At 53.3% G+C, this 23,700-nt stretch overlaps 3 protein-coding genes across 5 annotated transcripts in view; all 3 read left to right on the top strand.

Moving 5' to 3' along the window:
- Positions 1-3,138, top strand: part of NOS1AP (nitric oxide synthase 1 adaptor protein) — a 38,080-nt gene extending 34,942 nt beyond the window's left edge. For 2 of the 3 annotated variants that reach the window (XM_066191995.1, XM_066191993.1), the window contains exon 10: positions 89-3,138. In XM_066191995.1, coding sequence (XP_066048092.1) covers positions 89-492 — 404 coding nt within the window. In that variant the 3' untranslated portion in view covers positions 493-3,138. The remainder of the gene's footprint in view (positions 1-88) is intronic. The other variant, XM_066191994.1, reaches the window with a different exon arrangement.
- On the top strand, positions 587-7,642 carry CUNH1orf226 (chromosome unknown C1orf226 homolog). The gene is made up of 3 exons (XM_066191997.1): positions 587-652; positions 5,140-5,407; positions 5,507-7,642. The coding sequence occupies exons 2-3, from the start codon at positions 5,151-5,153 to the stop codon at positions 5,994-5,996; spliced, it is 747 nt and encodes a 248-aa protein (XP_066048094.1). The 5' UTR covers positions 587-652; positions 5,140-5,150; the 3' UTR covers positions 5,997-7,642.
- Positions 7,643-8,226: 584 nt separating this feature from the next.
- Positions 8,227-22,888, top strand: UHMK1 (U2AF homology motif kinase 1). Its single transcript, XM_066191992.1, has 8 exons — positions 8,227-8,600; positions 9,605-9,897; positions 12,481-12,672; positions 13,444-13,538; positions 14,471-14,547; positions 17,843-17,941; positions 18,819-18,907; positions 19,354-22,888. Exons 1-8 carry the CDS (start codon positions 8,309-8,311, stop codon positions 19,498-19,500), a joined length of 1,284 nt encoding a protein of 427 aa, XP_066048089.1. The 5' UTR covers positions 8,227-8,308; the 3' UTR covers positions 19,501-22,888.
- The last annotated feature ends 812 nt before the right edge of the window (positions 22,889-23,700 follow it).

The raw sequence follows: 23,700 nt of genomic DNA, 5'->3' as shown, positions 1-23,700 counted from the left end.
ACTGTCCTCTGGCCAGTGTGCAGCCAGCTGTGGTGGCCAGGGGATGCCCAGGCAAGCTGGGCCTCTTAGCCGTGCCCTTTTCTTGCAGCAGGCTCCCAGGACAGTCTGCTGGAGATCACCTTCCGCTCCAACGTCCTCCCCGTCCTCTGCGACCCAACCACCCCGCAGCCTGAGGACACCCACCCGCCGCCACTGGGCCCCAGCTCGGCTTTCCCCAGCGCCATGGGCAGCCCCATAGGTAGGAACGACTGTCTGGTGAAGCTGGAGTGCTACCGCTTTCTGCCGGACACGGGGCCACCCGCCCCGGAGCCAGCCCTGGGCAGCCTGGAGCTCATCAAGTTCCGCGAGTCGGGCATCGCCTCCGAGTACGAGTCCAACACGGACGAGAGCGAGGAGCGCGACTCCTGGTCCCAGGAGGAACCGCCGCACCTGCTCCACGTCCAGCCCAGGCAGGATCTGGGCGACAGCCTGGAGGACGAGATCGCAGTGTAGGGGTCAGCAGGAGGTGGTGCAGAGCAGCCAGGACCTGCTGGAGCTGGGAAGGATCCTGGCCGCAGCCCCACGGCCCTGGCAGGGACAGGACAGCCCAGAGGGAGAGGGAGCAGAGGAGGGAGCCAGGAGGATTCCAGGGCCCATTTGGGAGTGTGTGGAGGTGAGGATGGAGCCGTGCCCATGGCGTGTGCTGGGCATTCTGTGCTCTGGTGTGCCTGGGCTTATGTGCTGAGCTGCAGCATCCCTGCTTTGCAGCAGACACTGAGCTGACAGCTCCCTGTGCTCCTGCCTGGCCTCATCTCCCTTCAAACTGTGTGTCAACCTCAGGCAGAGGCAAGGGACTTCTGCTGGATTAGCCCCTGCTGCTGCTGGGAAAGCAGTAAAGCACTGGAAGGGTTTTGCTGGGGGAATGGGAGAGCAGTCTAGGGCAGTGAGCACCGAGGGGGCAGCTCCAAGGCACAAGAGGCACTGAGGGGGCAGCTCCAAGGTGGTGAGCAAGGACAGAGCAGCTGGTCTGGCTCTCTACATGATGGGCAGAGTGGGGGACGAGTACAGGGCCATGCAAGGTGAGGATTGGTGATGGTGCATAGTCAGAGTGGGTCTGTGAGTGAGAAGTGAGGCATTGAGGGACAGCGGGGATGAGCCTGGAAAGGATTTGAAGCGGTGAGATGAGGTTGCATAGGCTGGCCAGGTGCAGGCAGTTGCTGGCAGGGGGATGGGGCACTTCCAGGACAGGGTTTTTCCATGCCAAGGCAGGTGGAGGGCGTGCAGGCAGCACCCCCTCCTCTGCCAGGCTGTGGAGCAGAGAGGAAGGCACAGCACAGTGCGGAGCAGGGAGCCAGGACATGCAGCACCAAGCTGTGGAGTGTCCTCCCCTTCATCATCTAATCCTTTGGCTCCTTGCTGCAGCTGCCAGGTTTCAAAGCCGTTATCATGCTCTCAAGGCACATTTTCAAGCACTTCCCATCACCACAAACTCCCTGCTTTGCTTTATAGACAAACTCTCCCATTTCCAAGCAGTTGTTTTGCCCCAGACCAAGGCTGGGAGCTGCAGTGCTGGCATTGGCATCTTCAGGGATCAGCACACTTCCAGCCCTTGATGGGAAGTGAACTGCTAGTGTCTGCAGGGGTGCTTCATCGCACCTCTGGTTTCCACCCTCTGGAAAAGTGAATGCAGGATCTCGGGGTCCCCCACCGGGCCTCAAGACACTTACGGCTGAAAGCCATCTGTGGGGGCCTCCAAGGGATCCAGAGCTTGTTCCTTTTCTGCAAACACTTTTATCAGCTGTCTGGTGCTGAGCCTCTAAGAGGCCGTGATTGAAAGGGTACGAACCAAAGTCCTCATGTCCACTCTGCTTCGTGTGGAATCACTCAATGAGGTGGGGATTTGGCACAGTTGTCTTCCTTCCCATCCTCCCTCCTGTCCTGCTTCTGCTTTGCTTTGTTGCTTCCTTGCTGCTCTGTCTCTGCTCAATCTGCCTGCAACTAACCCCTGGCTGACACCACCTCTTGCTCTTCTCCAGGGCTTAGCCTGGCTGCTGAGGAAGGCCCATCACTTCTCTCTGCCCTGGTCCCCTTGGGCCTGAGGGCTGCTGAGGACTGATGTGTGGATGAGACCCCCAGGGTCAGCATGAGCTGTGCTATGCACCCTCCACCACACAACAGGACTGGATGGACTTGAGGAGCTAGAGGGTCTAGTGGGAAGGAAAGAAGGACATGTTTCAGTGTCCCCAGCAGTGCCCTGATGTCCTAGGGAGCTCTGCCCCAGCCACAGAGCAGGCAGAGTGGGAGAGGGTGCTGGTTGGTACGTGGTGCTCCTGTCCTCTAGGCACCACTGCCTTCATATGCCTTGTCCCACACGGCTGTGGGGACAGCTGTGTGCCAGCCCCTCTGCTGGGGACCCAACATCCCACTGCCAGCCTGCAGCAGCTGAAGGTGAAAGCAAGGGGGGTGAGGCTGGTCCAGCTGGGATGAAGAAGTGGGCATGACAGCACGCACGAGGCAAGGCACTTACAGGGCAGGGATGTTGGAGCTTGGACAGGGATTTCCGTGTGGGCAGACAGATCATTCGGGGGAAAGGACAGCAGGAGCTCAGCTGTACACACAGGGCAGATGAAGGGAGAGCCTGGGAGGAGCAACAGCAGGCCAGAGGTGTCTTACAGGCTGGGCTGTCTCAGGGAGCAGGTGGGGGGAGCCATCTCCTGAGCCACTGCTGCAGTCCATCCCTGCTGCACACACAGAGCTCAGGCCATGTCCTGTGAGGGGCTGTCAGGACCAGCTGTGGCCTCGGGCTCTTGCCCCACACTCTGCCCACAGGACAGTGGCAGGTGCCCCACAGGCCGAGGGGGTGCTGCTGGGGCTGGGTGGGATCCTGCCAGCCTCATGCTGCACCATGGGTGTACACGTGTCAATGACCCCTCCTAAGTCAGCGCTGCCTCCAAGACTCCTCTCTAGCCTCTCACTTTCATTATGGACCTTGACAGGGGTTTTATAGCTATATTTTTTGTCCTTTCTTTTCCTACAACTGTCGTATTACTAACTATTGACTCTATCTGGGAAGCCAATCTGTCAATGTAAGTGCACTTAACCCTTGGGTGTTGTCATTAGTCAACTGGCTTTTGCTAAATAAATCTTTCTATTTCTCAAGGCTTTCTGTTGTCTCTTTCTTCTCACTGACTTTCTCTTTCTGTACTTCCTTCGCTCTCCATGCTGGGTGCCGGCACCAGCAGTGGCATCCATCCTCTGGCCTCGCAGAGAGCCCCTCCAACCTAAGCTTCCTCTCCTGTGGGACCCCTGCTTGTGGTGCCAGCCACAGGATGCCCACGAGAGCAAGGTGCCCGGAATATTGCCAGGAGTAAAGGTGTTTCAGTCTTGCCCTTCAGCTACTGCACAACACAGCCTTGTCTCGGGGCTGATCCAACAGCTGGAGGGTGCCGGGGGTTTTCTGGCATCTGCAAAGCCCCCCACGGAGATGCAGAGATGCTAATTGACACTTCCAGGGGCTCAGGAAATTTTTGGCTGCTGGTAAAGGAAAAGTAGGGAAGAGTCTCTCTTAAAGGATGGCAGAAGTGTTGTGTAGGCCAAAGCAGTGCACAGGCAGGAGCTGACTGCTCCTGAAACAATTCATTCTGCTCCTGGCAGGAGTGATGGAGCAGTGCCCTCCCGTGGCGGCCGCCTGGCTGCTGGGGCTGCACAGACACCCCGGGGGCCGCAGCCTCCTGCGCCCTGAAATCCTGCTCCCCCCCAGAACCTCGGGCCTGCAGTAGAACCCCTTGCAACTGTAGCCCTCCTGGGAGCTGTACTGGATCTGAGTCTTGAGCACCATGTTGTGGGGAAGATGGGGCAGCACAAGGTGCACTGCTAGCCGTGCTGGAGCACAGGCTGGCACTTGGAAGCAGTGAGTTTGTCCTGGACCATGATACTGGCTCTGCTGTTGGCCAGCCTGTCCCTCAGCAACTGGAAGTCATCTGAGGAGCCAGAAGAGAGCTCTTCAAGAGGTTGTCAGGCTGCCCACACTCCCGAGAGCTGGTGTCCAGGCTGGAGGAGAGGCTGCCCAGGCACTGCTGAGTGGCTCTCTTGGTGCAGATGAATAGCTGTAGGATGAACCCCAGGGCTGGTAGATGCTGCAGGTGCAGGTGGGGAGCTTGCTGTTCAGCAGGACTCTGGGACCACAGAATGCAGAGGAAAGGGCCCACAGGGAGCTGGGGGTCCCTGTAAGAGTCCAGCCCACCATGAAGTTGGAGTAGTGCTGGGAACCCTTCCTCTCTGCCTGTCCCATGGGATGTGGAGGTGGTTGTCTCTGTCCCAGTATGTGCCCCTGGGATGCAGAGGTAGAGCTGGGCAGAGGATGCTGAAGGGGCAGCGAGGCCCCAGAACAGCACCAGGCTCACCCAGGATCTGGCTGGAGCAGTCATACAGACCCACACTGACATGGAGGCAGCCACAGAGGTTTGAGCTGGCACTCCTGGGGAAAGCCCCACAGCTTCAAGGACTCTTGCTGGGAAGCCACGGTGGAGAAGCCAGTGTAGCTCAGAGGTGGGGTGTGATTGCAGAGACCTTTCCCCAGCAAGCACCTGCTGCTATCCACCACAGAGACACAGCCTGGGCTGAGCTGAGGGAGCCCTGGTGGGGTGGGCAGTGCACAGCCCACCCTGTGGGTGCCCCAAGAGAAGGCCCTGTGGCTTTACCAGGGTGTGACTGACAAGGGACCCCTATGCGAGTCCCATCTCTTCAGGCAGCATGGCAGGTCTGAGCAGGGGGTTGGCAGCACATCTCACCTGGCAGTGTGGAAGGGACAGGCCTCTTCCCTTTGCCTTTCCCCTGGTAAATGCTCACTCGCTCTCTCTCTTTTTCCACAACCTGCTTCCCAAGTCGCTCGGTGTCAGGTAAGAGAAGCTCTCGGTGTGTTGGCAGTGCCAACGTGGGGCCCTGGGCTCGCTGCTACCCTGTCTTGCCCCACGCTGGTCCCTCATGCATGCACTGCCCTGTGCAGCCCTGGCATGGCCTGGCTGCCCACAGCCTCTGCGGGGCTGTAGGAACATCCTCCCAGTCCCCAAAATTGTGTTTCCACAGCACTGGTGAGCTGGCTCTGCTGGGATCCCCCCTCCAACCTGGCTCACGTTCTTTCTGTTCCCTTTCCCCCTCCAGTGGACCAGAGCATGTTTGAGAATGCCAGCGCCAGCACGGCACCCATGGCACGGGCACAGCACGTCCCTGCCGCGGCAGGCACCCTGCCCCAGCCCTGCCGGCCCACGGGCAGCCAGCACCTCCGCAACCTGGGCAAGGCCATGGGCGCCAAGGTGAACGACCTCCTGCGCCGCAAGGAGCCGGCCGGCCTGCCTGGCGTGGGAGCCATGGAGGTGAATGCCAGCGCAGGTGCTGTGCTGGGCACGGGACAGCTGGCTGCTGAGGATGGGTGAGTATCCCCATGGTGTGCACCCCATGCCAGGGCCATTGGGACAGGCTGGAGGGACCCAGCATGGGGCTGCATGCGACTGTCCCTCTGTGCTTGCAGGGCTGTGGGGCTGGATGCCTTTCCCCGCCTGGAACCCCCGCCCCCCATCACCAAGAAGCGGACACCGCGTGCCCTGAAGACACCCCAGGACATGCTCATCGCTCCGCAGCCAGAGGGGACCAGCTCGAGCAGTGGCACCCAGGAGCCTCCCGAAGCACCCACAGCCCACCCTGACCCTACAGAGGAGCAGCTGGGGATGGGAGACCCTTCTCCACAATGCCCTGGGGTCCCCAGCATGACGGGCGCCCTAGAGCCCAGTGGGGACCAGCCTACCAGTGCCTTACCCGTGCCCGACCTCATCCATAAGGGCAGCTGGGACAGCCAGTGGCAAGTGGGTGAGAGGGCCACTGAAATGTCACCCAGCACAGAGAAGCCCTCATGGAGACCGGGGCTGCAGCATGAGCCACCAGGGAGCACGGGGCGGCCAGAGCCACATACCCCTGGCTGGGAGGTGGAGGGGACCCATCCCGACCTACTGTCCTTTGAGTAGCAGTGGCTAGCTGTGACAGGGGCACCATGGAGTCTGGCTCCCCCAGACTTGTCTCTCGCTGCCACTTGCCATTTTTGGGGTGATTATTTTGGAAAGGGAGAAGCCTTGGGGTGGAAGGAGCCAGTGCTGCCCGGTGTGGGCTCTTGGGAGCCAAGACAATGTGCTTCTCCCCAAATTCCCCAGAGGGGCGCAGCCTGTCCTGCCATGGCTTCTGCAGCCCCATTCTGGGCCTATTCACCCTGGTCAGTGCCAAGCTCCTGTCCTGCCACACTGCCACTGCCACCCTGTCTGCAGCCAGGAGCCTTGCTGAACTGGGGACCAAGGGGGTGCTGGGGGTAGAAGTGCCAGCCTGCCACAAACCCCATTGGATCTGCTGCAGTGACCATCCTGTGAGCATCCCACGAGCACCACACACTTGCCTGTGTCTGCACTGCCTGCCTTGGTCCAGAGAATTTCCCAGCTTATGCCATGTGCTTGCTGAAGATACCCCATCCTGGGGTACCAGCAGGCTCACCCAGCCCTAATGCCTGGTGCCAGTGAGCCAGGACAGCAGCTGTGTCCAGGGCCTTCTCCAGGGGCTCACCTCGTGGTGTTACTCTGCTGAGTGCCATCGCCTTGCAGTGGAATCCCAGATGCAGGAGACCTGGGCTCTGTCACAGTGCAGGGCTGGGCACCTGGGACTGCACTGATAATGGCCAGGGGGCTTTGGCAGCCAGCTGAGCTCTCTGTGAGACCCCCTTCCAGCTCCTGCTTGTTTCCTGGTCTTGTCCCAGCCACCACGGACGGAACTGTCCAGGCAGGCAGCCCTCTCCAGGTGGGCCAGTGTCACTGCTCCCCTTTATTTCCTGGGACAGTGGTCTCTGCAAGACTGGGACACACAAAGCCACGTGGTCCTCTGATACTGCTGTGTGAGTGTTTCGCCATGGATGACAGGAGGGGCTAGCCCGCCTGGGGACACCTGTGCCAATGCAAGGAAGCAGCTGTGAGATGGAACTTCTTGCTTAGAGCTTTTATGTACATCCTCACCACAAAGGTGATTCTCAGAGGAAAAGCTCCAAAGCCTCTGGTTGGGTTGGAGGAACCCAGGAGCTCCTGGATGGGCCTTCTCACAGCTCCTTCTGGGCCACGCAGAGCGGTAGGGCTGAAGAAATGTCTTCCACCACCCGAAGGCGTGCTGTTCCACTGAAGAAAGGAAGCTGTGAGCATGGATCCCATTGCCCTGGGAGCAGCCACCCATGTCCTTGCCGTTTATGTGGTGGTGCCATGGTGGCGCTGGGGCCCTGCAGCTCTGGGCTCTGGGAAAGCCCTGCTCAAGAGTGAAGGGATGCAAAGTTGCACAGAGCCCGTGTTCAGTGCTGAGGTGTCATGCAGCCTGTGACAATGTGATCACGGCCACCTCCACCCTCAGATACAGAGGTGTGCGTGTGCATTGTGCATGTGCTGCCCAGGTCTGCACTGCAATGTAGGCGTTGATGGAAACCGGGACTTGTAGCCCCTCTCTGAAGAACCAGTATCTTCCATCGCTGTGATCCCAAGGGAAGGTCGTCGCTCACAGCTCCCTCTGTTTATGTTGTCAGGGTGCTTGTGTGTGGTTTGGGGCAAGAGATGCAGATTGCACAATAAATTTTTTTTTTCTTTTTTAGTCACTGATGTGTGGCATTCCCTTGATGAAAGAGGACAACCTTGCACGACCCTGGCGCCATCCCGGTGGGGAGCCAGGGGGCGGAGGGGGAGTTTGATGGTGTGCAGATTGCGGGGGAGAACGTGGCTGCCCTGCTGTGCTTGGCACTGAGGGGACGGGAGCCCTGGATGGTGTCTGGGCTGAGGGCGTGCGAGCCCCGGGACTGCTGAGGGTACCGGGCCCGCCCGTACGGGGCACAGCGCACGGCCGGGTACCGGGCCCGCCGTACCGGGGCACGGCGCACCGCCGGGATACCGGGCCCGCCGTCCGGGGCACGGCGCACCGCCGGGTACCGGGCCCGCCGTCCGGGGCACGGCGCACCGCCGGGGTACCGGGCCCGCCGTCCGGGGCACGGCGCACCGCCGGGTACCGGGCCCGCCGTACGGGGGCGCGGCGCACCGCCGGGTACCGGGCCCGCCGTCCGGGGCACGGCGCACTCCCCCCGGCGGCGCCGAGGGCCGCGCTCGCTCCCGGGCCGCGTGCTCCGCCCCGCCGAGGCGGTGCCGCCGGCCGTGCCGCCCCGTTTCCGGTGTCATGGCGGCTGCAGCGCGGCGGCGGCGGCCGGGGCCGGGGCCGGGGCGGCGGCCGGGCGGCGGCAGGACGGCGATGTGAGGCGGCACGGCACGGCACCATGTCGGGGTGCGCGTGGGGCGCGGCGCCGCCGCTGCTGGAGGCGCTGGGCCGGCTGTGGGAGGTACAGGCGCCGCTGGGCAGTGGCTCCTCGGCTTCGGTGTACCGGGTGCGCTGCTGCGGGGACCCGCGGGCCCCCCCCGGCGCCGTCAAGGAGTTCGTGCCGCCCCCGGGGCCGCGGCCCGGCCCCGCTCGCCGCCCCGGCGCCCGCCCGCCCGCCGCCGACTGCGCCGAGTACGGGTTTCGCAAGGAGCGCGCCGCGCTCGAGCACCTCCGCGGGCACCGCAACATCGGTAACTGCAGCCCCGCACCCCGCAGCCTCCCCTGCCCCGAGCCCCGAACACGCCTCCTCGGGCACCCTCTGTCCCTAGAGCACCCCCCAGGGCAGCCTCCCCCTGCCAAACTGGTGTCTCCATGCCACCCTCCCAGCCAGGGAAGGGAACTCCCAGCTCCTTTGGGAATACAGGCAGCCTCGCTCCCAAACGCGCCCGCAGGCCAATGTCCCCCTCGGCCCGGCACCTCTGGGTGGGCAGATTTGCGGGCCCCTTAGGCTGGACACCCCAAGGCAGCTTCCCTGCAGTGGGTGCTCCTAGGTACCCCACCCCTTCCTTGGGTGGAGGATCTGCAGGTGACATCCCTAGGGTGGGCAGGAGATTCGGGCAGAGCGGGTCACTGCAGGCAGAGCACCCCGGAGTCCTCCTCTGGGCTGGGTGCCAGAGCCCCAGCAAGGACTGTCCCCTGCAGGACAGCAGTGGAACAGTGTGTTTCCGCTGGGCTGCAGCTCCTGGGCTGCCTTCGTGGGTGGGAATGAGCCTGGGAAGGGGGGAAGCTTGTGTGTCGGAGGTAATTGCTGGAAGTGCCGAAGTTCACCCACCACTGATACTTTTTGTCTGCGAAAATGCTTTTTAATTGCTGTACTGTGCCTGGACAGCCAGACAGCACATGCATTCCCACTCTGCAAAGTTTGTCACAGAATGAGATTGACATGTCTCTAAAGAGCGGCACTGTGTCCAGCTTGCTCACTGGGACGTGCTTATCTATATCCCAGAGACTGTCCTTCTGAGCACGAGCATTTGGCCCTGTCACTTCAGCAGAGCCTGGGGTGTGTTGTGACACCAGCCTGTCTTCCGAAGCTTCCAGGGGTGACGTGGCTGGTTTTCCATTGCTTCTTCCTCCCTGGTCCTCCGTCTCTCGGAACATGACCTGTTACAAAACATCCGAGCTGCCTGCCACAGCTCTTGTGGTGTGGAGTGGTGGAGGGTGCGTTACCGATGCCTGTCCCCGTGTCTCATTGTAGTGACGCTCTATGGCGTGTTCACCAACCACTACTCTGCCAACGGCCCGTCTCGCTGTCTGCTGCTGGAGCTGCTGGACATCAGTGTGTCCGAGCTGCTGCTGCACTCCAGCAACCAGGGCTGCTCCATGTGGATGATCCAGCACTGCGCCCGAGATGTCCTGGAAGCCCTGGCTTTCCTGCACCACAAAGGCTACGTGCATGCAGACCTCAAGCCACGCAACATCCTGTGGAGTGCAGAGGAGGAGTGCTTTAAGCTCATTGACTTTGGGCTTAGCTTCAAAGAGGGGAATCAGGTTTGAAATGTGCTGCTCTTGAGGCAGATGCTCTGTGTTATGTGGCTCTGTAATGTTTTCCAAGTGACCTGCTCAGAGTAGGAGCTGAGCTGGTGCTGAGGGTTTACTGGAAAAGGCTAAAGTGTTGTCTGCCCCAGACACTGAAGCTGTGTTCCCATTCTCCCTGCATGTCTCTGGTTTCTGTTGATGCCTTAGCCTTTGTGCTACAGATTCCAATGTTAATGATGCACTGAGAAAAGTGTCTCAGCTTCCTGGAAAGCTGGCTAGTTTTTATGTGGTCAGATGAGTGGGAGCACCCAGAAATGCAGAATTCCCTTTTATCATCCCTTATCATGTGTAGTAGTAATCCAGGCTTTGCCATCAGCCTCCCCAGCCAAGTGTGTTATCTCAGGGTGAAAGTAAAGGCAAGCACAAGGACACTGCCAATCTTCAACAGCCTCCCTTCCTCAGGAAATCTGGATGTTTCTTTCCCACACGTATCAAATGTCCATAGTCTGGTCCTGGGTGGGCAGTGTCTGTTCTTTACTGACACAGACAATCTCTGCCTGTTCTACTCTTTGTCCCATTTGTCCTGCTCAGTCTTCTTGCAGTCACTTTTGTTGTGGTGATACTGAGTAGTTTGTCCCTGCCGATTTTATTGTCTTCCATGGCTTCTGATGGAAGCAGAGAGTCTCAGGAGGTGCTGCTCTTGGCTTGATAGACCTTCCTTTCACAATGCCTTCCTACATTGTCCTGGTTTGTCCCTATTCCACACACTTGACTCGCTTAGCAGTTTTAAATTTATACACTTTTTTACTGGTTTACCTGGTATTGACAGTACAGCCCACTTGTGAATATCAGAGGGTTGTGTGGGTGACCTATCTCTGAATTCTTTGGTACAGGAGTTACTTTTAATGTTTGGACTTCTTAACTCCCCCGTGTTGTCTTCAGTTCTCCCACATTCTTGGCTGAGTTTCTGGTGGTAATCTGTTGCTGTCTATCAGCAAAATACACACTCTGGTGTCCTGTGTCTAATGCAGATATTTTTATTTAATTCAGGTCTGTGTTTTGCTGCTTGCTGTGTGAGTTGCCTCATAATAGTTGATGGGGCTTCCATGGTTTCTCCACTTTTATTTGGCTTCCATGGTTTCTTCCAATCTGCTTTCTTTGGGCTGAGTTTCCTTTGCCCTTTCTCAGAAACACACTGGTTGTATGGGTGAACCTTCTAACCTTGCTCTGAGTGTGCACCAGATACCAGTGTCCTGTCCTCACCTCTGCCTTGGGCCACAGTCCACATGCATCATTTCTTTATCTGAGTCAAAGACCATGCTGCTTTTATTTATGACAGTCCTGCCAAGCTTATCCGAACACAAAATTTCCTGCCATTGCTGTTTAACAGGGAATGGTTGTACACATGGCAAGGTCTCAACCACTTACAGCTCTCAAACTGCTTTAGGTGGTAGGAGTGAAATTCCATTTCGCTGTTTTTGCTGGTGGCATTGACCGCAGTGTTTTCTCTGTCTCTAAACGTTGTTTGGGGGGCTGCCAAGTTGCTGCTGTTGTCATTCTGGAGGTTCTGCTCCCTACTGATAGGAGGAGGGACACGGATGAGCAGTTTGTGTATCATTTTTCAGTTCATAAACCACTTTTGAGCTCTGTTGCTGGAAGATGTCTTCTGTAAACTTTATTTTCAGTCAGAGAACCACATAATCTTGCCTGAATATATTCTCATGGTAAGAATTCCTAATCCCGTGCCTTATCCAGGAGGAAGTAGGCTTGCATGTTCTTCTGTCATTCCTCGAGTTGCATCGGTGTGTGTAAAATGAGCCCCCATGTGTTAAAAAGACCCAGCATGCAGTTTATCTTTGGACGCTTAGAAGACTTGGCTGGACAAAGCCACAGTTGACTCACCAGCTATTGCCTTGGAGCAGGAGACTGGACTGAAGCCTTCAGAGCAGCCCCTCCAGCCAGTATTTGTGTGAATCCATAGTTCCCTGTTTTCTTTGGAGCAGGCAGCTTTATGGGCGTTTCCTCTCACTGTGGCAGCTGGGCAGGTATTGATTGCTGCAGCACTTGAGGCTTCAAGGGGGGATGGAAGTGGTGCATGGGAAGTGCCTTTGACGATTTCCTCATCTGAGGATTTTAGCTGCCTGCTTCCAGGGAACATCAGGACGTGAATAATGGCAGCAGCTCCTGATGCTCACTGCTCAGACAGGGCTGTTTGTGCTCTCAGGCAGACGACGTGGGAGCGTTTTGTGGGTGTTTAACCCTTATCCCAAAATTTCTAGCATCTGCATGTAGGAGAGGTTAAAGGGCCCGTCCACAGGGACATCCAGCCCCTTCCTCCCAGCAATGCTGTCTTTCAGAGGGCATCTGTTTTGCAGGGAGATGTTTTTCTTCCAGACAGTCCTGTTTTTCCCTCAGCACAGCACTACAGGGAGTTGAATTGCCTGCCTTGCACAACTGGCTCTACAATGCTTTCTGTCAATTTAGCAGTAGTATTTTGGGGACCCCTTTGGAAGGATATCTGAACTGATTTAAGGACAGAGTGGAGAACCTCAGTGTGGAAAATCAACTTTTTCCGTGTGTTTGGGTTTCCTGTAGGATGTGAAGTATATTCAAACAGACGGGTATCGGGCTCCAGAGGCAGAACTGCAGAACTGCCTGGCGCAGGCAGGGCTCCAGAGTGAGACGGAGTGTACCTCTGCTGTGGATCTGTGGAGTCTGGGAATCGTTTTACTGGAAATGTTCTCAGGAATGAAACTGAAACATACAGTCCAATCTCAGGAATGGAAGGTGAGACAGCTCTTGCTTGCACCAAATGAATCCTTGTGCTTCTTGTTCATAATCTGGATTTGTGAGGTAGCACCTGGCAACTAGGTAGTGTTTCCAGGATGTTTATCTAATCCTATTGCCCTGAGAATTAACATTCCCGAGCCTTAAAGACCCACCTGCCCTGTGGGACTGGCATGTCTGAATGCCACGTGTTCAGGTCACTGAAATAGGAGTGTTCCAGGAGTCTCTGTTTGGAGCCTGTGTCTTGCCTGGATTTGGTAAGCAAGCCGTGCTGGCTGTAGTTGTGGCACAGGAGGAAGAACAAAAATCAATGGCTGACGACTGTCAGCTAGTTCAGCAGCACAATGGCAGAAGAATTATTTGCTGGGTTTAGTTTAGTGTTAGCTGTAATTTGGGAATCTTCTTGTAAGTCTGTATCCTGAAAAAACAAGAGGAAAGCTCTGTGTTGTGAGCCTGGAGCCTGACTGTGCTCTGTTCTATGTGAAATAACTTTTTGTATTCCCAGAAAGAGCATCCTTTCAGCACCACAATCTCCAGAGTATCAGAAAAGTTTCCTGCATGTGGAAATTTCCAGCTTTTGCTGGCAAATGGGAAAAAGTTAATTTGATGTGAGCTTGCTAGTTTAACATGTGAGGGTTGAACATTGAGGATCTCTCCCAAAGCCCCAGAGAGCCACAGTCCTCTGCATTTGCTCTGGAAAACGATAGGATATTGCAAGCTTTGCACAGTCTGGTTTTTACCTCCCTAACCACTGTTTCTTTTTCTTTCCAGACAAACAGTTCTGCCATCATTGATCGCATATTTGCCAGTGAGGGGGTGGTTAATTCAGCCATTCCAGCTTATCACCTCAGAGACCTTATCAAAAGGTACTGTAGCATATTTGATAACTGTTGCTTAAAGATGTGCTCTGTAAAGTCAAGCCTTGCTCTTAGCAACTCAGAATTCACACCTGACACTTTTTTTTAATTATTTTTTTTTAATCTCCCACTGTGCTGGTAACAAGTGCAAGCATTAGCAGAGATGTTTCAATTCCTCTGATTTTGGCACAATTTGGAATTAGCACATAGAGAGTTTCAGTCATGATGTTGATCATTTGCTGTTTAAGTGCTTTGCACTTGCAGCTGAGAGATTGTAGTTGGAGAAAACTGCAGATTTTGCTGCTTTTGGGGATTGTTATCATGAAAATGAGGGAGGGGGCAGAAAGTGCTGATCTCCACTGCTGCCAAGATTCAAAGGCACTTTTGCAACTCTCCTGAGGAGTCTGCCAAGGGGATTCTTTTCACTGTCGTGTGACTGTGCTCTGAGGCTGTGGAGGGAATGAGGATACAACTTGGCAGAAATAGCATTGGGAGCCCCCTGGTAAAGCCAAGTTAAGGATATTCTGAGGCAAGCTCTGGGTTATTAGCTGCTTTGAATACCATTTGTGAAAAGATGTGGGAGCACCTTGGAGTGTGATCATTCTCATGAGACTGCATGTATGCCTGAGGTGTGGGATGAATGGCCTGAGGATGTGGAGCTGGAACATGCTGTGTTCCTTGTAGACTTGTAAGTGAGCAATTTTCATTATTTGGCGCTGAGAGACATCAAGAAGGAAAGCCTGCTCTGCCATCTACCCAAAATGCATTCAGGGGATCCTTCTGGTGTGCTTCAGCTGCAAATTGCAAGATGCTCTTCTCATTCTTCTTGTACCATAACCACCCCAAAGATAGTGCTCCTCTGTGCGAGCTTCCAGCCTGAGTGGAATGTGTCAGCGCAGGAATGTCACATGCATGAACATAAAGGTGTCTTCTCTTTGCAGCATGCTTCATTGTGACCAAGGAAAACGAGCCTCTGCTGAGAAGGCTTTATGCAGCCCGTTCTTCAGCATTCCCTTTGGTAAGCTGTGGCTGTGGCCCCTGCTCAAGACTTTCTCAGCATGTGCTGGAAGCAGCACTGAGGGCAATTAACTGTTGTTTCTTGTTCTGGCCGCTGTGGCACTTGCCAGCTCTCCATGGCACCACAGGAGGGAGGTCAGAGTGATGCCTGTGCTCTCACTGCTGCCCTACTCCTCCAGCCCCACAGGCTGTCACTTTTTCCTAGCTGGACTCTGATTAAACTCAGCCTCCATGAGTGTATTTGCAGCAGCATTTATCTGAGGGCACAGAAATAACCAGCGTATTTACCTAACATTCTGACTGTTTAGGTGCTTTTGAAGAGTGCAGTGCTGTTTATGGTGAGTGGGTGGGTTTTCTTACACCAAGTGTTCCCAGTTCAGAAATCACCAGGAATGTAAGTGCCTTGGGCAGTGGCTGGTGGTGGCATCTGCTGCTGCTTCTGCACAGGTCAAATAGTCCCAGTTTGTTTGGGGTGTGAGCCTGCTTCCGCAGTGACTGGCCTGCCGTGACTTACGGGGCAGGTCATGGACAGATGTCACTGTCACTTTCATCTGGTGCTGTCCCTTTGGTTTAATAAAATAGTGGTGTTTCCTCAAGACATCCCCATGGGCATTGCGGGCAGTCAGCAAAGGTAGGCTGAGACTGCCCTGTTTAGGCTTGTGTTCCTCCCTGTTTTCTGTTCTATATACAACTCAGTAGCATTCTCCAGAGCTTGGCTGTTTTCAAGAGCACCAGTGACAAGCTGTGCATCCAGGTTTTCTGCAGCATAAATCAATGCTTCAGGCTGAGCTAGCATTTCCCCTTGAATCTTAGCCCCACTTTTCTTAAGCTCCTTGGTGTACCTTGCAGCAAAGAATAAGTATCGCTTCTTATAGATACTGATATTTCTGTATGTTAGGCAAAGGTAAGAAACTCATTCCTGTTTTCAAACTTTATGTATGTCTCAGAAACTGGGGCTGTTCTAATCAAAGCTGCCTTCCAAGGCTGAACCTTGCAGCCAGTACTGCTTTAGAGCAGAGGGAATTGTATATTGGCAGTGCTTTCTGGGCTGGTTTTAAACACACAGACCTCTAACTGTACTGAGGAAGGTGCTTCTGTGGTTAGCACTTGGAGTTTATATAACAGCTTCCATTTTTCTTAGTTCTTTTTGCTGCTTCTTTTCTTTGCCAGACTTGCACATACGCTTGTCTGCACAAAGAAGCATTTACTGCTGGTTTCCCAGCAAGTCAGAAAATGATTTGTTATTGCCTTTCACTTGGACATGGCTTTTCTGTTTAGAGCAAAGGCAGCTGAGAATAGCTTTCTTTGTCATTTACAACTAAGTCTTGACTTTCCAGTTCATCAAGTTCTTTCCTGTGTTGTCAGTGTGTCACCTGGCATGAGCAGAGGAGCTGGGCAGAAAGTGTCACCCAGGGCAGAGGGGGATTGCCAGAAGTGTATTTGTCACTTGGATACAAGACCAGGTATCTCTGAGGTGTAGGGGTTGGTTTGTCTCTCTCACTGGAAGAAGACATATGAAATGAAGGCTGGGTTTGCTTTAGTGTCTGTCTTTTCTCCCAGGTAGCAAGTGACAGGACAAGAAGAAACAGCCTCAGGTTGCACTGGAAGAGGTTTAGATTGGTTGTTAGGAAAAATTTTTTCAGCGAAAGGGTTGTCAAACAGGCTGCCCAGGAAAGTGGTGGAGTCACTATGCCCATTAAAAGATGTGTAGATGTGGCACCTGGGGACATTGTTTAGTGGTGGGCTTGGCCATGCCAGGTTGGACTTCATCATTTAAAAAGTCTTTTCCAACCTAAACAATTCTATGATTCTGTGAATAAAAGGGGTAGCGTATAAGACCATGGTGACAAATGTTCTTTCAGTCTTCAGTTCATCTGATGTGTCCTGCTTGTAAATAGTCCTATGGAAGAATAGTCCTAGAGGTGCACTAGGAGCTGGAACATGCCTGGTTATCTGAAGATAGGCAGCTTTCTTCAAAAGGCTGCCCCTGAGAGCTCTCTGGGCATCATCTGTACTCACAAGGCCTTTCACATTCTCAGCTTTTCATAAGGGCTCTTCTATGACAGGCAGGAGCTTTACAGCTTGTGCTTGCCTTGCATCTCTTTTTGCAGTGTGAGATCAACATCTGACTCTGCCTGGCAGAGACGTCAGCTCCCTCACACGCATTGTGTGCTTAGCTGGGAAAAATATTTCCTAGGAAATAACAGCTCACTTTGCAGGCATGGTCAGAAGGCTCAGACTGGAGAAATGAAGCCATTTCCCTTTTCTCTCCCCGCTCACTGTCAAGTGGCGGAGCTGTGAGGTCCTGCTATTGTGTTCAGCTGCTGTAGCTGCCAAAACAAACACATTAACACTCTCCAAGTACTGCAAGTTGGGTGTCCAGATCTTAAATTCATCAATGGGCTGTCACTAGTGTACAGGAACATGAAATCAAGCTTTTTTTTCCTGCAGAAGTGACACTGTCTCTGTGGCTTTGAGTTTCTAGAGGACCGATTATCCTCAGACTCTTAGCTTGTCATTAGCCTTTTCTCCTTGACTGTTGCCTTCTCCCACAGTGGCTTCTGTGCTACTCTGCTCCAGGCCATCCTGGAGCTGCTTGTTTTCTAGAGCCAAGTGCTCCATGTCCAGCACCCAAAGGGTTTTATTTCTGCTCCTGCGGAGTCCTTCACAGGATCACTGTTCACACCTTGTGGCCATGCCTGATTCTAGAGCACTGCATTGTTTTTGTAGCTTAAATATGGTGGTCCTCAAAACAGTGGATTGCAGTTGGGTTTTGAGGGGAGGAGGGTTTATATGGTGTTCAGGGAAGAACTAAAAGATATTCTAAGGAGATCTGAGGCCTGTGTCTTAGTACAGCTGAAGAATTGGAATTAGAGAAGCTGGTCAGGCTGTTTTCAGCTTGTCTGGGAGCAGTGACAGGAGAGGCTTTGATCTTCTCACATCTCCATATAGATGGGGTAGTTTGTTCAACCAGCATAGTTCTTGAGGTCACACCAGTTTCTGAGACTGGGCTAAGTAGACACAATTCTGGCCTTAATTTGAAAAGCAGTTTCAGATGCTGGCCTCAGAATAATTGCAGAGTGCACTGAACCCTTTGGAAGAGTCTCTCAGTGCACAGGTAAAGATAAGACGGAAGTGGAGAATTCAGACTATAAATGCAGTTAATAGAAGAGAGAAACAAAAACTGTACTGCAAAGAGCAGTAAGTGCTTGAGTATCACAACGCATATTTTGAGTCAGCTTCCTGTATGCTTGCTCCATTGACATTGTTTCTTTTATTCTATGGGTGTCAAAAAGCTCCCCATATTGAAGATTTGGTGATGCTCCCCACACCTGTGCTGAGGCTGCTAAATGTTCTAAGCGATGCTTCTCTGCAGTGTGAAGAAGAATACGAAGGTTGGTGCAATTCCCATATAGCAATGTTATCTTACACACTCTCTTTTCTGTGGCTCTGGGAAATGTGAGAGCAGGCAGGTGAGCAATTAATAGGCACAACAACAGCAAACAGAGCTGCCCAGCTGAGCTTTGGTTGCAAGGGGTCAACTGCACCAACAGAGAATTGAGACTGAGATGGAGAGAGAAAGCAGAGCTTGTACAAAATTCTTGATGGATCCCAGATTAAAAAAAAAAAAAAAAAGTCTTCTTTGTTTAGATGCCCACCGAATTCAGAGTGTTCACAGTGTGTTTGTGGCTCTGAGCTTCTGCTGGATATGTACAGGACTCTGAAGCCAAATAGCACAGATCCTTAAAAATTTGCTAATGAACTTAGCAAAGGTCTCAGCAGAGAACTAAAATATTTCACTAGAGTTCCTAAAGTGTGGTGGATGGCAGGCATGGTGGTGGGATTTACATTTCTGCTTGCTGTCAAATCCATGTGAGTGGTACAAACGGGAGAGCTCTGGGGATACGAGTTGAGAGGCCGAGTTCTGCTCACACAAAGAAGGGTTTGTGCCAGCTCCTTTAGTTCCCCTCCTCCAAGTGCCATAGCAGGCAGTCCTAAATCCCCATTGTTTTAGCTACTGGAACGTGCTGCTGGAGGTTCACTGCCTGCAGGTCTCTGTTCCTGAGCCTCAGTTCAGGCACTTCCACCTCATTACGTGGCCATTATGCAGTGTAAGCTTCTGCTGTGCCACCTCGTGCTTGTTTATTTTAAATTGAGGGGAAAGGAATATTTGTTGTCTGGGTGTTCTTGATGTGTTCATCTTGCCTTCATTTGTTTCTTGGCTCACCCTGGTTTGCAAAGTGAAAGACAACCAGCTCTTTCCTTTCCCAGATATCCTGGAAGACATAAGGGAGGAGTGTCAGAAATACGGACCGGTAGTTTCCTTGCTTATTCCAAAGGAGAATCCTGGTAAAGGCCAAGTAAGTGAATGGAGGGAAGAAGCTGTGTGTTCCTACGTATGCTCCATGTGCTGCAGGACTGCTGCTCAGTGCCTGAGAATCTCCTGCCTGATGGCAGTGCTAAAAATAAATGGCTGTTTTGAAGGACAGCACAGGTTCCTTCCTGGTTATGTAAGGTTACCTAACCTGGGAGGTGCCCAGTCAGCTTTAGCATGGATGGACAGATGAAGGGGAGAAGCCAGTATGTGGGAGAGGAATTGTTGAGGGTACAGACCACCAGCATACTTTCTCCCACCTTACCAAACTGAAATCCCAGTTTCGAGGTTCAACTCTTAGCTCCAGTCCTCTCTGCTCAACCAAGGATGGAGGGGAAAAATTTGTTTAGAAATGGTTTCCCCCATTGCATGGGTGGGAGGGGGCAAGTGGCATGGTGCACTGAAGTCCTACTTCTCCTCTCTCTCTTTCAGGTCTTTGTTGAATATGCAAATGCTGGTGATTCCAAAGCTGCCCAAAAAATGCTGACTGGAAAGATTTTTGATGGCAAGTTTGTTGTGGCTACGTTTTACCCACTGAGTGCCTATAAGAGAGGATATCTGTACCAAAACTTGCTGTAGGCAGTAGCAACAGTCGGGAGAGTTGTCTTGCTCTTCTTCCTCACACGTTTTACAGTTGAATGTGCAAAAGAGCTTCCTAGCCCTACTTCTGAGTCATCTGTGAAGGAGAGGTGCAAAGGACTTGAATGGGCTTTGAAACTTTACTGCTGCTTTGTGATGTGCCGAGGAGGCCGGGACGCTTTCAGCGTGTGCTTGTGTGTGTGCTGTGCTTGCTCATTTACAGGGGGTGTGGCTCTGCCCGGGGACATCCGGGTGGCCGGAGTGGGGACAGGGGGAGCCCGGGAGGCCGAGCAGATCCTGGCAAGGGCTTTTCAGTGATTTGAAGTGAGACCAAAGCCTTGGGCTTGGCTTAGGAGAGAGGATTTCTTTGTTAAGCTTTCCTATAATGCAAGTACTTCTCTCCATTGTTGGGGGAGGAGGAAGAGGAGGAGGAGGAAGGCTTGCCTGCTTTTTGTTGATGTCTGTTGTAAATAAAGAAGCAGAAACACCATCCTCTCTAAACCAGACCAGGAGGACTTCTGACACAGAGCAGAGGGAGGCAATGGCATTGGATCTGCTGAGCCTGTGGGCTTACCCTGTCATCCTGACCTGAGCAGAGCCACGCAGCTGATGCTGGGCTGGGCAGTGAGGTGTGGATGATGCTGCCTGTGGGGAGCTGAGCTTGCTTGTATGCCTGGGGTGGGCTGATACTGATGGTGGAGACCTGGTCAGAGCAGTACCAGCCTCAGTCCCAACACAACCTGTAAGCACTTTGTAGCCTGAGTAGATGTGAAAACCCCGCTGTGTGGATTCATCTTTCTAGCACATACCCTGTGCTGGCACTGATGCTCCCTAGCTCTGATGCCAAATCATCTGTGACATGTGAGCGTCTTTCGGTGACATTTTTGGAAGGGAGTGCTACAGCACACAGTATTCTTTGTGTCTCAGCAGGACTCCTGCCTTGGGAGTCTTGTAAGAACAAATATTTGTCTGTTTGTAGGTCCCACACTTCGCTTTTCTGTGTTGTGCGTTTTGGATTTGCATTAACCCATTAATACTTGTAGATTAGAAGCACTGACACTTTTGGTCCTTCATAGGTTGCAAAAAGGGCTTGAGGCAGTCTGAGATCCTGTATGGAAAGGGCTTAATCGGCCATCAGACTGGACTGGCCAGGAGAAGGTCTTTCACAGAGTCAGGGACAACAGCCACATGCCTTTGGGGAAGACATTGTGGCACAATCCATGCATGTGGGCAGCGTCACTTCCCCTCGCTCTGCTCCCGTGGCTTCAGTCAGCTGCTGCCATGGGGCAGGCAGAGGCTGTTTCCCAGGGATTTCTGAACCCATGCACTGGGCAAAGCCTCTCACTCCAGGGTGGGCACTCTGCTCCTGCTGGGCACCGTGTGAAACAGCCCTGTTTAGAGAGTCACCAGCGTATTCTGGCTTGTGGTCTTGGTCCCAGTTTTAGTGAGGAGGAAAGCCCTCCTGAAGTCTTTTCTTCAGATGAAATACTTGTGGACAGCTGCCTGAACCATCCCCAACCTTCCCTGGAATAATACCTGAATTACTTTGCAGTTTACTGTTTGCATTTTGCTGATGCTAGACTTGCTGGAATCCTGCACTTAAAAAGTTCCTCTTGATTTTTTTGCCCTGTGCATGGTGTGTCAAGAGATCCAATGTCTGTAGCATTTCATGAGTCCAAGTTGCTCTCTGTGCTGGTGTATAGTCCTGTCTACTGTGGCCCTTACCAAACTCCCTCAGAAAGGACCAATCTCTGAATTCTTCTGTTGCCTTTGAGACGGCGGGCTTGCCAGGGGAAAGAAAAAAAAAAATAAAAACCCACGAAAAGTTTTAAGGTGTGATTTGCAGGTCAGATTTTTCTGGGAATGATGCTACTTTGGTGTACATAGCTGTTCAGCAGCCTTTGCATAGTTGCGGTGTGTGGTTCATTGCTTTTAATTTAACTGTCCTTTTAGTGAAGCACCTTTTAGTGTCTGGGAGGAATTGAATGATTAACTGGGTGAGGGTTTTTCCTATGTGGAAAAATAGCAGTGTTTAAAGGATGGTTTAAACCATATGTAGACCTCCTCAGCTCTGCATTACTGCTGTCCCTGTGGGCTGAGCCAGGGGTCAAAGCACTTTGGTCCAGACATGCACATGTTGAGTGCCACCATGTCAGCAGCACTGAGCTGGCAGGAGCAGACCCCAAAGCTCCTGCCCTGCTGAGTGCCAGCCCAGGTGGAGCCACAGGGAGCTCCCCTGGGTGCAGGGTGTGAGGCCTGTCACCTACAGCAACACTGGGACAGGGAGATGCTGGGATACAGGTATGGAACTTAAATGTGTTTAAGGTTATCACATGCATTTGTCTAGGACTGTGAGCTGCTCTGTCATCCTTCAAGCATGACTTTTTCAGTCAGAATTCTTTCCACTAAAGATAGAGCTGTGCCAGGATTGATCTTCAGAGAGGAGCTCAGCCTGTTCCTGCAGCATGGCAGCTCTTCCACCAGAGTTTGGCTGGGGTTTTGTTCAGCTTCTTTAACAGGGGCTAAATAAATCCTCACGATGCAAACTCCTGCTACCAGACATTCTTTTCCAGATGTTCATTGACTGGGCTTGAGCACTGAACTGGGTAAAAACCCCAAAGCTCCTTTTCTTTATATTCCTCCTGGCAAAAGTTGAAGATGTTGATCTCTGTCCTGTCACTGGATCCACCCTTCTGCAGGCTGTGGGGTACAGGGAGGTTTAGAAGCATTGTATTGTTATTCCTTACCCTCTGCCTTCAAAGACTTTTCCTATCAAGATGAAGCTCACTCTGGTGTCTCAGCGACCAGTTGGTGTCTTGGCCACAAGACAAGTTCCTTAACTCTAGATTGTATCTGAAGTGTGCACGGTGATTCAGTCCAAGGTGTCTGTCGTGGTGTGTCTGGGACGGGCCTGGCTTTCCTATGGGCCTGGCTTTCCTCATGTCCAGATTACTGCCTGCTTGAGGTGCACAAGTGTTGAGGCTTTCCGCTCAGATGCTCGCTGGGTTTCCTGGTCTATGCTGCTCCCCCCCAATAACCCTCAGTGTTCTGGGTCAGCTGTGAAGCACCGACCTACACGTGAAGCACCTACCCTAGTCGTAGGGTAACTAGTGTTCAAATCACTGGCCAAAGCACAAGTCAGCTCCAATTTTAGCTGTATTCCTAATTTTATTCTCACTGGTCTTCAGCCTCTTAACAACATAGCCCGAGCACTGTGTTGTACCCAAGTTCTTTCCAGAGGGTTCAGTACGCTTCCTCCTGCCGTGCCGGATTCTGTAACCATGTGCCTCCCTTTGGGTTAGATGTCAACTGTTGTATCCCATCATGCACCGTTGCTGAGCAGATGTGTGCTTGATACAGGTGATCAATAAATGATGCTTCAGTATGAGGTGGTTGTCCAGCGTGCCCTTCTTGTGGGACATTGAAATGTCATGTAGCTGAGCAACTTCTCTGTCACCATGCACCAGGGCCTCGGTCTGGGGGGGACAGGCGTGTGACCCAGCCATGGCAGCGTTGGTATTTGTGCTCGGCAACTGTGGCTGTCAGAACTCCTTCCAGTTCCAGTGAGGGGTGGTCATAGCTTGGAGGTGGGGCACTGTGGGATGGAGGGGGCTGTTAACATTATTAGCAGTCTTCAACGAAGCAGGTTCATCTGAGGAGGGGGATTTCAGCACAGCTGTTGGCTCAGCAGCAGGACTGATCTTCCCCTGTCTCCTGTGGTTGACGGGGGATATGCAAAGTACCCTTGCCATTGAGTTCCCCCTCCCTGCCAGGATTTCCACGGAGCCTGGATGTGCTGTCTCCACTCCGCCTCACCACTCCACTCCATCCCCCTTAATATGTGTGTTTGTGGGAAATCATCCTGGAATAGTTTCAAGTCATGCCAACTGCATTCCATCCAGGGAGCAGTAACTCTGATTCACCCTATAATTTCCGTACTGTTACAACTCCTGTTAAGACACTAATAAAAATCTTCACTTCCCTCTAACTGTACCCCCAGTGAGGTGTCCAGAGTCCCCGGGCATTCCCCCCAGCCTCACAGGCCGGCGTGGCCTCTGGCAGGCCGGAGCCCGTCGCGTCCCCTCCCGCTCACTCGGCGCTCGGCTTCCTGCGGCAGCACCGCTTACTCACGCCCCACAGGGGCGCGTCCCACCCCGGCGCTGGCGCAGGGTTCCCGGAACGACGATCTCCACAGGCGAA

Source organism: Chamaea fasciata, unplaced genomic scaffold (assembly GCF_029207755.1).
Source record: "Chamaea fasciata isolate MVZ Bird 193981 ecotype frontalis unplaced genomic scaffold, bChaFas1.0.hap1 SCAF_10, whole genome shotgun sequence".
Classification (NCBI taxonomy): Eukaryota; Metazoa; Chordata; class Aves; order Passeriformes; family Sylviidae; genus Chamaea; species Chamaea fasciata.
This window is presented reverse-complemented; position numbering and strand designations above follow the sequence as displayed.

Bases quoted from the DNA above. Each gene is read 5' to 3' on its own strand.
- UHMK1 (XM_066191992.1), top strand. From the start codon at position 8,309: ATGTCGGGGTGCGCGTGGGGCGCGGCGCCGCCGCTGCTGGAGGCGCTG. The intron at 12,673-13,443 runs GTGAGACAGCTC...TTTTCTTTCCAG, and splicing joins TCCAATCTCAGGAATGGAAG to ACAAACAGTTCTGCCATCAT. The intron at 18,908-19,353 runs GTAAGTGAATGG...TCTCTCTTTCAG, and splicing joins AGAATCCTGGTAAAGGCCAA to GTCTTTGTTGAATATGCAAA.
- CUNH1orf226 (XM_066191997.1), top strand. From the start codon at position 5,151: ATGTTTGAGAATGCCAGCGCCAGCACGGCACCCATGGCACGGGCACAG. The intron at 5,408-5,506 runs GTGAGTATCCCC...CTGTGCTTGCAG, and splicing joins CAGCTGGCTGCTGAGGATGG to GGCTGTGGGGCTGGATGCCT.